The 13,653-nt window shown below is 42.3% G+C and overlaps 1 protein-coding gene across 2 annotated transcripts; it reads right to left on the reverse strand.

The window, feature by feature from the left end:
- Positions 1-761: 761 nt before the first annotated feature.
- On the reverse strand, positions 762-8,200 carry DPM2 (dolichyl-phosphate mannosyltransferase subunit 2, regulatory). Of its 2 annotated transcripts, none has more exons than XM_012553930.3 (4): positions 8,084-8,200; positions 3,711-3,800; positions 2,981-3,083; positions 762-1,990 (listed from the first exon to the last, which is right to left on the reverse strand). In XM_012553930.3, exons 1-4 carry the CDS (start codon positions 8,084-8,086, stop codon positions 1,932-1,934), a joined length of 255 nt encoding a protein of 84 aa, XP_012409384.1. In that variant the 5' UTR covers positions 8,087-8,200; the 3' UTR covers positions 762-1,931. The 2 variants fall into 2 exon arrangements, with proteins under 2 accessions (XP_012409384.1, XP_012409382.1); XM_012553928.3 differs by lacking the exon at positions 8,084-8,200 and adding an exon at positions 5,363-5,588.
- Between the last annotated feature and the right edge of the window lie 5,453 nt (positions 8,201-13,653).

Here is a 13,653-nt window from a genome sequence, read left to right on the forward strand (position 1 = left end):
TAAGATGTCAAATTCTGACGGTCAAGGGTCCTCAGGTCAAATTTAGAATGATGCTGCAGAGACCAACATCGCCGTCTTTAGGAAGAGGGACCGAAGATACTTTAATAATATGGAAAGCCCATTCTTTATTTTACAGATGGAGAGCCTGAAGTCCAGGGAAGTTGTGCTCCAGGAGCAAATGAGTGGCAGGTTTGGAGAGCTGAGGGAGTTCCAGCTGTCCCCCGAAGGCTGACAAATTGGTAAGTAGCCAAAGATGTCAACAGGCAATTTTCAGAGTAAAAACTCTAAGCTGTTAGGGATCATATTTTTTTAAAATGCTCTAAATCAGTAACAATTGGAGATATGAAAATTAAAAACTATTTTGCGGTTCCACTTCACACCCATCAGAAGGGCACATATGATTAAAAAAAAAAAAAGTAATGCTAGAAGGGCTGTGGGGGGAAAAAATTAATGTGTTGATTGAACACAAGGACCAACCATGATTCCAGAGAACTGATGAAGATACTGATTGAGAGGTGCTGGATTTAAGATACTGATTGAGACACATTTTTAGACGTGGCCAGTGCAGAAATTTATTTCTGATAAGCATATTTGTTGCAAGTATTAGGTTTTCTTTCCTTCCATTGGGATAATAGAGATAGAAAATATTTAATTTTTTAAGTCCTTTTGAAAAGAATAATCTTCAAGTATTTTTCTTCACATCACCAGGACTTAATAAATGCTTACTGAAGTTTTGCAAAGTAATGAATGTAAAGAATGAATTCTTTACCAATATCAGTTTTAATATCATATCATACACATGTAATCAAACATCTTTAACTGCATCTCTTGCTTCATCTAAATACAAAATCTGAAAATTTTCATTTCTCAATTAATTGCAAAGAACTTCAGACACGGATGGTTTTCCTTCCAGTTGTATTATTTGCAAGTGGAATCACTCAAAGCTGTTTTTACATATGATATGTCAAGCATTGTTATCATCTCAGTAGTTGAAATTAATACCATTATTGCTAATAAATAATGCTAAAAACAACAAATAAAGGCTTATCAATTAATTGATAGATAGGCAGGAGAGAGGCCTGGTTTTAAACTTCATTGAAAAAGATGACTGAGACAGTCGTATTAAATATTTATTGAAACACAGAGATGAAACTGGAAGCTCAGCAGCACAGGGGCTACAGTAGGGTGCAGGAACCACATGGAGGTCAGATGGTACAGGGTATGACACAGCACATTGGACAAACAATATCTGTCAGGCCTTTATTCCCAGCAGTGTCAATCAGTAGTTTGGTCCACAAAGTTTCTACAATTTTCACAGCCTGAATTGAACATCTCCCTGTTTGGCCCCTTCACTGGGCTGAGGTCTGGTTTTGTTCCCAGGAAAATGAATTTAGGGCAGGGATTTGTCTAGTAGAGCCCTGTAGTCTGGGATGAGCCCAAGCTTGTGTCAGCCTCTGAAAAACTGATTTTCTACTAAGCAAGAGGTAGAGAAGGGAAGGGATCTATAGGAATGTGAACAAAAGCTCATTTGCAGAGCTCGGAGGAATAGGAGAGAGGGAAGAAGGCTGGTGTCTCTTTCGCCCATTAAACTGGGAGAGGGGCCAAGGAAGAAGAGCTGGAATGCTTGCTCCTCCCATACGAGCTGGAACTCAGGAGGAGGCAGTCAGTCATAGAACTCAATTCATGCCAGTCCCACAGGACCAAAATGTCTACTGTTCAGGGGCATCTGGGATGCTAAAGCTCCTCAGCTTTGTCCTGAGAGCAGCACTGCACCCTGCCCCAGGCCACCCTGGTCTGAAAGGGGGTGAGAACAGGGACAGAGGATCCTCTCTAACCCCTGCCCCCACGTCTCCTCCAAGCCCGGCTAGAATGCAGCGCACAGGGTCCAAGATGTGACTCCAGATTCCTCCCCACATCTGGCTGCACCTCCTTCAATTTGTCTTCTTGGCTGGCTTCCGATTCTTTAACATCACATAAGTGATGAACAGCCCTGGAATAGAAAGTCCACAAATGTGCAAGTGACTAACACTGAACAGCACCAACAGGAAGGCAGAAGGGACTTGGCTATCTTGGAGGCTAGTCTCCTGCGCCATTTCTTGTCTCCCTCCCCTTTCCCTGAACACTCTTGGGGTCAGAAATTCTCCACCTTCATATTCAGATGGCTTTAGACTTAAACTTTAGGCTTAAGTCCCAGTGGGAGGGCCTGCAATGGACCTCTTGGCCAAAGTCCCCAGCAGAGACCATGGGGTACCCTCTTTCAGTGATACTCAGGAGGGACAGTCAGAACTGCTATCAATGCAGTCCTGCCACGTGGTGGCAGAATGGTCCCTGGGGTCTCTGGAAGTCCTATGATCACTCACATATTAGAAGATCCATTCATCCAATGGCACTGAACTAGATGACATCTAAAAATGGATCTGAGACTATGACGTCACGATCTCTCAAGGATCCCTTCATAAATGACATTTTCTTTTACTCAGGTAGCAGAGAGTGGGAAGGACCAGAAGATCAGGAGATTTAGGTCCTGGTCCTGGATCTTCCACTAACGATCACAATAATGAATGAGAATGGTATGATGATTCAAAAGTTGGTTCAGGGTCCCCAGAGGTGAGATTTGAACCCAGGTTTTTTCATTCCAAGTCCAACACCACTAATAGGAGACCCTTGACTGGTCAAGTCATTTCCTAAGACCATAGACAGTCATGCAGTGCAACTTACTCATTTTACACAGAAGGAAACTGAAGTGCACATAAGCAATTAAGCAATGTGCCCACAGTCATTCAGCAAGATTTAAACTCAGGTCTTCCTGACTCTAAGCCCAGGTTTCTATCTATTGTGCCACCTCGCTACATCTCTGATGAAGTGGTGACTATCCCATGAAATCATTATTCACAGTAATGAAGAAGCTCAAGCAGCTGCTTGAGTAAACCACTTCTGGAACATTCTCCCCACTGCTGAAGAGAGGAAAAAGGTAACTTACCCACAAACAGCAACAGGAATAGGCCAGCTGCTAGGGGAATGATAATGGCGTACTCCCTGGGCAGGAAGTATTTATGGATAATGTGATCACTGTCTATGAAGGGCTGCAAAGTGAGAGAGAGAGAGGGAGGAAGAGAAGAAAAAAAAGAAATCAAGTAAGTTCTAGCACCCAGAGCCAGCACACCCAAATCTGGGGACACCAAAAACAGTCCTGAAGGGCTAGATGATCCTGGTTGTCTTGGAAGCATTCCCCTCGAGGCCTCTTGGAAGCCCCCCATCCTCCCACTTCCCAGCACACAGCTGCCGCTCACTCTATATGGCCTGACTGGCAGATGCTGATGACCAGGGAGAGCTCAAGAAAGTTGAGTGTTTTAGGCTTAAAACTGGGGCCATGACAGCTATGGTAAAGAAGGCAAGTAACCCAGGAACATAGTCACTGATCCTTTAATCCATTCAATCAAAGTGCCTACTCAACAAGAAAAGGCACATCATAATGTTTATTCAACAAATGGCTTTTAAGGACCTGCTGGGTTCCGGGCACTGTCCTGGGTACTATGCAAGACTGGAAGTTTAGAGAAATTCCTATTGCTGCCCTTTAGAAGAGGGATGAGACAAAATAAGAGATAAATTCATATAACTGTTGTCACTTTTGGAGTGAGGAAGCAAAGGGCTTTGAGAAGTCTAAGGGGGAAAAGTTGTTACCAAGGGGAGGATCAGAAGCAGCAGTTTACCAGAATGATCACCCAGATCGTGTAGTAGGTGAAAGTCACAAGACTGAAAATCACCAGGCCAAATCCAACCACCTGATCTGCTCCTGTGGCCTGGAAGAGAGAGGAAAAGGGAAGCCATTACTGAGTAGTCATCTCCCTGAGCACATGTATGTTATGCATGTGCACCTCCTGGGAGGTGTGAGGATGAGGGGAGATCTACAGCCCCCAACCCCAGACAATCATTTAACTGCCACACAATCGTCCTGTCCCAGAGCTAGAAGGGAGCTCAGCAGCTGCCTGCTCTGAGACACAGCTGAAAGGAATCTCCACTGCCTCTGACATCCCCTACCAAGCTGCCCATGCCATTTTGGACAGCTATATTTGTCAGAAAGTCTTTTCTTACCTAAAACCTAATTTTTCTGAAACTTCCATGCAATCACTGTCTGGTTCTGTCTTCTGTGGTTAAAGAAACACTTTAATTCTTTTCCCACAAGACCCTTCAAATACCTGAACACAGCTCTCACATCCCCTGAATCTTATCTTCTCCAGGTTACACTTTATGTATACAGTCCCTCCTACATTCTGTTTTCAAGCTCTGTACTAGGTGACACAGCTCCAAATTCAAGCTGAAGGTAGGTAAAAGGATGTCTGATAATTCACAGCATCAATAACAGAAATAAATGGAACAATTTCTCTATTTTACAGATGGGAAAACTGAGGCCCATTTTTTGTCTTGAGGATGTCTTGAAAATAACCAAGGAAAACAGGTGTTCTATCAAAGCACTATTTCTTCAGTGTCTCATCATAACTGGGGTAGTGTACTATAGCAGAAGGAGTACTGATTGGGGTTAGAATCAAAGAAGCTAGATTTAAATTCTAGCTCTGCTTCTTCTTACCTGTGTAATCCTGAGCAAGTTTGGGCCTGGGCATCTTTATTTGTAAAATGAGGGAGCCTGCAAATATTGGGCCTTCTAGAGCTGATCTGGTTTAATCTCCATGTCCAGCTTCTATGGATATCCGTAACTAAAGTTGACTGGGGGGGGATAGCCTTCCTAGACTTAAGAACCTTCTCAAATCTTTTCCAATTTAACAATCCATGTTTGATGGTTTGACCAATCCATATTTTGAGTTCCCTGAGATTTTATGATTCTAAATCATGGTCACAAGGCAGAATGTGATTAATGTCATAACAAAGGCTAAAATTCTGGATTCTGTGCTTCAAGGTCCCATGATCTGACCAGTGAATATTAACAAAGCAATATCCCAACTCTGTACCCAAGAGAGATGATATGGCTCTGTGGTACCCAGAGGGACTTTTGGAAAGCAAAAAGCTAGGAACCCACATAAACAATGACTCTCCCCAAACCTTGGCAATCAAGCCCCCAATTTCTCTTCTCTCAAGCCACATATTTCCCTTATTCATCAGTGAATAGACCCAGAAGCCTCACCACTGAAGCCCTCATGGGGGATCTGGTGACTTTTCCACCCAGGAGAACAAAGCCAGGCCTATCTCCTGCTTGGTGGCTGGTAGCCTCAGCTTTGTTTTAGAGAAAGGGATTTCAAGCTTTATCTCAGGGAACATGGAGTCTCTAGAGCCCCTCTCCAAACCACAGAGGCTCCAAGGGCTCTATGCCCCAAGCACAGACACAGCTACAAAACAAAGCAACACTAACCCTGTCTCCCTCCATTTTGGCCTTTTTCTTCTTTTCAAGAACGAACCTACTCAATGGTAAATGGCAGAAGAAAGGTAGGAGAAAAAAAGCTCTGGACATTTGTTAAATATAAGTTTTACAGATGCCTTTTGTGTTTCCATTAAAATCATTTCTTAATATCCTATTGTTTGTCTTCTAAAGGGTAGGGGGGGGACAAGAGGAAGAAAGAAAATTTAGAACTCAAAATTTTTAAAAGCTGAATGTGAAAATTTTTTTTTAAATGTAATTGGGAAATACTTAATAAAATGAATAAAAATACATCAAAATCATTTCTTTATATGCCTCTTCCCAAGCTTTGGGGACAAATAAGTTATCTCCAGTAACAAGGAAAAACAAGTTAACTAAAACAAGAGTGATGACACCAGACTAGGTAGTCAACATTTCACAAGGTGAGACAAAGAGGAAGGTACACTTCATCTCCTCCTGGGTACTCTGAAAGAATAGATGGTGGTGTGGATGTGGTATGATGTAGAGAGTCAAGACTCAGGAAGTCTGAATTACTCCAAATTTTTTGACTCTAAAATACATTCTCTCTGAAGGCCTTCTGGTTTTCTAGCATTACATGAGAGGTCTGAATTGATGATACCTTAAGGGCCCTTAAATTCACCTGCCTTTACTTCTATCTGTCATGTCTTCTCTCCAGTTTCTAACTACTAAAATCAGAGGACTCAAAAATAAATGAATGAATGAATGAATGAATAGAAAAATATATGGATGAGTGAATAAAAACAAAACAAATGAATAGACAAATAAATAAATGGACAAATGAATGAATTAAAAAATAAATGAAATCACTGGTTCATCCAACTAGAACTAGAAGGGCCCTCCCAAGCTCTCTTGTCCAACCCCCTCATTTTGTTGTTGAGAAAAACTGCTCTCTATAGAGGCTGTATGACTTGCCCCAGCTCACAGCATTAGTATCTGACACAGGATTTGAATTCGAGTTCTCATGTCTACAGAATCAGTATGTTTTCCACCATGCCCTGAGGCTTACCTGCCCACAGTTGCCTGACAACTTTCCTAGGAATATTTGCTTGACTACTACTTTCCATCTCTCCCTCCTCAGAACATCTATAGCATTTTGTTCCAGTTTACTCTTGTTACTGTTGTGGGATTAATCTGCTTTGCATGTTAGTTATTTAAAGCCACAAAGCCCAAGGGCACCTCAGAACATGGAATATTAGTACTAGAAGGGACCCTAGAATATGGAATATTAGAGCTAGATTTGTTGTTCAGTTGTCCCCAACTCCTCACGACTCCATTTTGGGATTTTCTCGGCAAATATACTGAAGTGGTTTGCCATTTTCTTCTCCAGCTCATTTTACGGAGGAAGAAACTGAGACAAACAGGATTAGGTGACTTGCTCGGAGTCCCGCAATTCATGTCTGATTGAATTTAGGTCTTCCTAACTCCAGGGCTGGCACCCTAAGAGAGAGAAGGGATGTCACAATATAAAGCTAGAGGAGTCCTCAGAACTAGAAAGACGTTCAGAAAGCAGAATATTAGAGGCAAAAGAGGCCTTAGAATGCCACAACTGTTTAGCACGGTGCCTTGGTAACTCGGTGTTTAAAAGTTCAATAAATTTTTGATGATACTGATGATCAAAAAACGGAAAGACCTCCAGATAAAGTGTTATAGTTACAAAGATCTTTAATACAACGAACACAAACTAGTTGGGACGTCAATGGTTTTCATAATCCATAATGGAATTTCATAATTCTAAATGCCTGGGAAACTGGCGAGAGAAGAGCAGGGATCAGCCTCAAAGGGCTCTAGACACGGGCTTTCGCGGGACATCTGCTGAATGTGGACGGATTACAGGCTGATTTGGCGCCGAGAGTGAATCTGGCTTCAAGCCCTGCATTTGGGAGGAAGCACAAGCGAGCCAAGCATTCAGAAAAGGCGGGGAGGAAAAGTCACCCAAAATGCCCACACTCTTTCCCCAACAGATCCGCACTGGGACTGACGTCCTTAGATAATTTACCGCCAGAACCGATCGGTGCAAAAAGGTGCACACGGCACTAATTGTAAGAACAAAATGAAAGAAACCGTGCGCGTCGACTGGGGAATGCACTACATGGGAAGATCCCAATCAAGCGATACAGAGTGAACGAGACCAAGCCAAGGGGACAACGCCCCCAGTGGCCACAGCTATGCCAGCAGAGGCCACCCAAGGGGCCGCAAAAGGAACGCGCCCCGCCCCGGACAGCGCCGAGCTTTACTTGCAAGCCGACACGCGCGTATTCTTTTAAGGAACAGAACCCACAAAGAGCACGGCGCACACACGTCATGCACCACAGAGGGCTCAACCAGGAATCTGCCGGGCTTGGCAAGGAAGCTGACCTAGGCAGGTTTGTTATCCCTCCCAAGCGGCCGCAGAGCGAGTTCGGGGGCCGGCAGCACCTGTCAGAGGCCGGAGCGCCCCAGTGCCCCGTCGGAAGGAAGCGCGGCGGCACCGCAGAGCCCGGGACTGCCCCCGCGTAGGTAGAGGGCGAATTAGGAGGCCCGGGAGGAGCTCCGGAAATGCCAGGGACGCGCCGTGACAACCCGCCCTGGGCAGCGGGCCTGGCGGGGCCTCGAGGTCCGCCTCAACCGCCACTTCCTTCACAAACCCTTCTCGTTTTGACACCAAGCTGGCTGGTCAACCCCTCCCAAGGCGCCACCAGCCCACCCTCGGCTCACCATTGCTGCCGGATCTCAGACGAAGCAGGACACATGCCACTTCCGGATTAGCCGAGTCTGAGCGTCCCGGTGCACTCTGGGAGTCGTAGTTCCGCGCCCTCCCCTCCGGAAAGCGGTCACGTCTGTCTGAACGCCGAAGCTCCACCCTTCGGAGGTGGCAGCGCGTGACTGTAGCTCTCCTCCGAGCCCCACCCACTCGAAGGGTGTTGTGGTAAATGTAGTCTCCAGAGATGGGCAAGGGAAACAGGGCCAAGCTTAGGGCTTTAAAGAATGTCAGAGGTGGAAAAGCCTTTAAGAAGACCATCTTATTTAGAGATTCAGTGTTTTTGTGTCACGGTCCAGTTAGTAGTCTGGTAAAGTCAACGGACCCTTTTCTCAGAATATCTTTTTTTTATTCATACTCGAAGGAAATGCTACTTTAGTTAAGCATTAGTGAAAATAAAATGTGCTTTTTTCTGTGTCATTTTAAGGGCAGCTAGTTGCCACAGTGAATAAATCTCTGCCAAGAAAGCCCTAAACTGGGTCCCAAAGAGTCAAATGGGATTGAACAACAATGTAGCTCTTTAAAATTGGCAAAGCAATTTACATATGCTAATTACGTGTTAATAATGTTAAGGGAGAATCCCCAAGACGTCGCCGTGCAGTAGATGCCATTATTATCTCTACTTTACAAATGAAGGAACTGAGCCTGAGAGAGATTGGGTTTTTTGCTCAGGGTCCCATAGTTATTAGATCCAAAGGTCGGGGGTCCCTCGGTATTGTCCCTAGCAGTCTATTAGGCAATCTCTTCTGCACAGTCTGAGCTTAAATCCCCAAGCCCCTCCCTAGGCGTAACAACAAACATTTATCAGGTGCCTCCAGAAGAATGAACAGAGAGCTGTTGGAGGTGCTGGGGAGGGGAGGGAGGTGACTAAGGATTCACCTCTTGTACTGAGAATCATTTCTTAGACAAATATTTATTAAGAGTCATGTATAAAAAGCCCTGTGTTCCACCCTGGGACTACGGAGATTAAAAACACAGTCTCTGTTTTCAAAGATTTTACAGATCTTGGGGATGGGGGAGGAGGGAATTGAGTCAATCTGTGGGATGCAAGGAGTATATTCTTCATATAAGTATGATAGATAAGTAGAAAGTGATAGGAACAGGGATCCAGGCAGTCTTTTAGGAAAATTTTGGAAGAGTTAGATAATTTTCAGTTTGGGGGGATCCTGAGAAAAGTTTCCCCCATGAGAAAACAGCTCTTCAATAGGGCTTTGAAGGATTTCAACAGGTTAAAATGAAATAGCCAGACATCTTCCTTCCACACTCCTTCCATCTTCTCACCTTGATTGAGACCCGACTCCCTCCTGATAACATTAATCTCTCACTCAGTGCTGGAGTGCACTCAGTGCTCACTCAGCAACTTACACCTCCTTCTTCTTCTTGTAGTTGTTCAGTTATTTGTGGCTCTTTGTGACTCTATTCAGGGTTTTCTTGGTAGAGATACTGGAGTGGTAGTTCACCATTTCCTTCTCCAACTCATTTTACAGATGAGGCAACTGAGGTAAACAGGGTTAAGTGACCTACTAAGTCACACAGCTAGGAAGTGTCTGAGACTGGACTTAAAATCATTAAAAAGAAATCCTCCTGACTCCAGCTAGTTATTGTGCTATAATCCCTACAATTTACCTCTTGAACTCCTGTTCCTGTGCTACTGAATAGAGCTAGAGAAAATCAGAAAAACCATGTTGATTTGTCCATTATAAATTTATATTATTTAATCTCACCTGGGTCTCACTGTAACAAAGCAAACATTCTTTCCCTTCCTGATCAATTCACTAACTTGCCTCTCCACAGCAGCAATCCTCCCATAGCACCCTCTCTTTCCACCTTCTCAGGTAGACTTTGCTTCCAAAAAATTTGAAAGCATTCACAGAGGTCTCCTCCTTCTCTTTGTCTCACATCATTCCCACAAATCTCCAAACAGGGTAACAAAGACTCTAAAAAACAACAAATCTATTTCCACCCCATCCTTCAAAAATCTTCACTTGATCCAATCATCCCTCCTACCTATCATCCTGTATCTTTTTCCTTTCATGACTAAACTCATTTAGAAGACTGTTCACAATAGATATCTCCTTCATCTCTTCTCCTTCTCCTCCAAATTCTCTATTCTGACTTCATCATTCAACTGGCCTCTAACTTCATTTAGCTGAAATTGCCCTCTACAATGTTACAGTAATACATTTATTAATCTCATCATTCAAGTCAAAGGAACTTCTCACTACAGCTTACACCAAACTGATTTATTCAATCAGTCACAAATAGCAAAGATCAAAGGCCAACTTTCTTGCCCACATTTTTCCCAGGATGTTGCTATCTTCATTTTAATTTTAGAGAACCTAAGGGTTAGAGTTTCTGAAAATACAAAGTAATATAACTAGTACTCAAATTTAAATTATCTAGTTGAGGTAAAATTATTTTCCATATCCAATAATTTCTTAATTCCAAATCTAATGTCCTTTTTGCATCCTCAACTTGACCTCTCTCTACAATATTTGACACTGTTAATATCCTCCAGGATATTCTTTTCCCTCTAAATTTTCACAACATTGCCTCTTTCTCAGTCTCCTTTGCTGTCTCCTTTTCTTTTTTTTTTTTTCCTTTGCTGCTCTTTACTGTCACACCCATCAACCATGGATGTCCACCAAGGCTGAGATCTGGGCTCTCCTTTCTTTTTCTCTTTACTCTCTCCCTTGGTGATCTTATTGGCTCTCTCGGGTTCAATTATCATTTTGATGATTTATTTATCAATTGCCAACTGCCTTTATGTTATCTCAAATTGGATGTCCTATAGGCACCTCAAACTCAACATGTCCAAAACAGAACTTATCTCCCCCCAGTGCTCCCTATTCCTAACTTTCCTATACTGTGCTCCCTATTCCCAACTTTTCTATACTGTTAAGGGCAGTCAATCAGATTGTGATCTTGGGTCTATCCTCAGCATTACACTCTCTCTCCACATATCTAATTCTGTGTTAAATCTTGTCATTTCTACTTCTATAACTTCTCCCATAGCCAGCCTCTTTTCTCCACTTAAGAGCTGCTGCCACCATCTTGATTCAGCCTCCTCATTTTTGACTAGCTTACTGAAATATTCTTCAGCTTCTCTGTTTTAAATCTTCTTCCACTCCAATTCATTCTCTGCTTACCTGCTAAAATGACTTTTCCAGGTATAAGACCAAATATGGATCAAAGCATACTTTTTTATTTTGGGGGAGTTTTATGTATATTTTCTTTCACAACATGACTAATATAGAAATGTTTTTGCATGATTGCATATGTATAACCTATATAAAATTGCTTACCTTGTCTATGAGGGGGGAATGGAGGAAAGGAGAGAATTTGGAAATCAAAAATTTAAAAGCAAATATTAAAATTTGTTTTTACATGTAATTGGGGAAAAATAAATGTTAATTTTTTTTTAAGTATAAATTCATGTTAGCCCTCTCCCTAGCTTAATGACTCTCTATTACCTTCAAGATCAAATATAAGGCAGCTAGGTGGCGCAGTGGTGGATGGAGCACCAGCCCTGGAGTCAGGAGGATGAGTTCAAATTTGAGGTCAGATACTTAATAGTTCCTAGCTGTGCGACCCTGGGCAAATCACTTAACCCCAATTGCCTCTGGAAAAAAAAAGAAAAGAGCAAATACAACTTTCTCCATTTGGCACACAAAAAAAATGTTTTTAGCTAGCTCTTCCCAACCTTGCCCTTCACCAAGTCTACAATTCAGTCACACTGGCCTCTTTGTGGTTCTTTGAACACGACTTTGCAATTGGTATCTCTTGACCTTTGCTCTAGCTGTCCTCAATGCTTGGGATGCTCTGCCCTCCCTCCCTGAGGCCTCTCACTTTCCTTGGGTTCTTTCTATCAAGATTCAGTTCAAAGATAATAAAAAAGGAAAAAAGACCCACATGACAAAAGTGTTTGTGGCAGCCTTCTTTGTAGTGGCCAGAAACTGGAAACTGAGTGGATGCCCATCAGTTGGAGAATGGCTGAATAAATTGTGGTATATGAATATCATGGAATATTACTGTTCTGTAAGAAATGACCAACAGGATGATTTCAGAAAGGCCTGGAGAGACTTACACGAACTGATGCTGAGTGAAATGAGCAGGACCAGGAGATCATTATATACTTCAACAACAATGCTATATGATGATCAATTCTGATGGACGTGGCCCTCTTCAACAATGAGATGAACCAAATTAGTTCCAATAGAGCAGTAATGAACTGAACCAGCTACACCCAGGGAGAGAACTCTGGGAAATGAGTGTGAACTACAACATAGCATTTACACTCTTTCTGTTACTGTTTGCTTGCATTTTTGTTTCTCTTCAAGTTATTTTTACCTTTCTAAATCCAATTTTTCTTGTGCAACAAGATAACTGTTTAAATATGTACACATATATTGTGTTTAACATATAATTTAACATATTTAATATGTAGGGGACTACCTGCCATCTAGGGGAGGGGGTGAGGGGAAGGAGGGGAAAAGTTGGAACAAGTTTTTTCATGGGTCAATGCTGAAAAATTACCTATGCATATGTTTTGTCAATAAAAAGCTATAATAAAAAAAAAAAAAAAAAAAAAAGAAATGACCTCCAGGATGATTTCAGAGAAGCCTGGAGATTTACATGAACTGATGCTAACTGAAGTGAGCAAAACCAGGAGATCATTGTACATAGCAACAGCAATATTATATGATGATCAATTCTGATTTTGCAAGAGTGCATGTTGAAAACTATCTTTGCCTATATTTTTACAACGAAAAGCTATTTAAAAAAAAAAAAAACTTCAGTTCAAACCCCACTTTCTGCAGGGGGCTATTTCTAGTCTCTGCAGCTACTCTCTATTAGCTTCTCTTCTACTCTATATATTTCTGTTATGCACCTAGTTATTCCCTTATCTTCCCATTAGGGTGTGGTGTTCTTAGAGAACTTTTTTTTTTTCTTTTCTCTTCATCCCTAGCAATTAGCACCATTTAGCTTGGCACATAGTAAGTGTTTAATAAGTTTGTTGACAACCACAAAAAAGTAGGTTCAAGTATTATCTTATCCCTCAGGACTTTAGCTAACTCCTTAACATCAGACAAGCTGCAGAGAAGGCACTGAGGGAAATCCTCCAATGAAATCCCAGATCCAATTCCTATCCCCAAGATAGGCCAGAGTTATTTTCCAGGCATATTGGAGGCAGTGAGGTGCCTCAGAGGTTAGAGCTTAGGTTCAGGAACTTCTTTGTTTAAATCTACCCTCAGACACTCACTAGATGCATGTATGACTGTGGACAAATCATTCAACTTGTTTGCCTTATTTCCTCATCTATTAAAAAAAAAAAAGGGGGGGGGAGATAATAGCATCTACCTCCCAGGATTGTTGGGAGGAACATTTGAGATGACCTTTGGGTCGTTTACCAGTCTGGCACTTAATAGGTGCGATATACATGTTAGCTATTATTATACCTAATGACCAATGTTGGTGAGGAAACCAGCAAAGACCAGGAATCAGGCAATCATTCCATTTAGTTGGA

The sequence above is a fragment of the Sarcophilus harrisii genome, chromosome 2, assembly GCF_902635505.1.
Source record: "Sarcophilus harrisii chromosome 2, mSarHar1.11, whole genome shotgun sequence".
Lineage (NCBI taxonomy): Eukaryota > Metazoa > Chordata > Mammalia > Dasyuromorphia > Dasyuridae > Sarcophilus > Sarcophilus harrisii.

What these genes read in the sequence shown, in the direction of transcription:
- DPM2 (XM_012553928.3), bottom strand. Translation starts at nt 5,461, where the DNA reads ATGTCCAGAGCTTTTTTTCTCCTACCTTTCTTCTGCCATTTACCATTG. An exon ending in CGATCTGGGTGATCATTCTG is followed by an intron (nt 3,084 to 3,710) that starts GTAAACTGCTGC and finishes CTCACTTTGCAG; the next exon opens with CCCTTCATAGACAGTGATCA. An exon ending in ATTCCTGTTGCTGTTTGTGG is followed by an intron (nt 1,991 to 2,980) that starts GTAAGTTACCTT and finishes TTTCTATTCCAG; the next exon opens with GGCTGTTCATCACTTATGTG.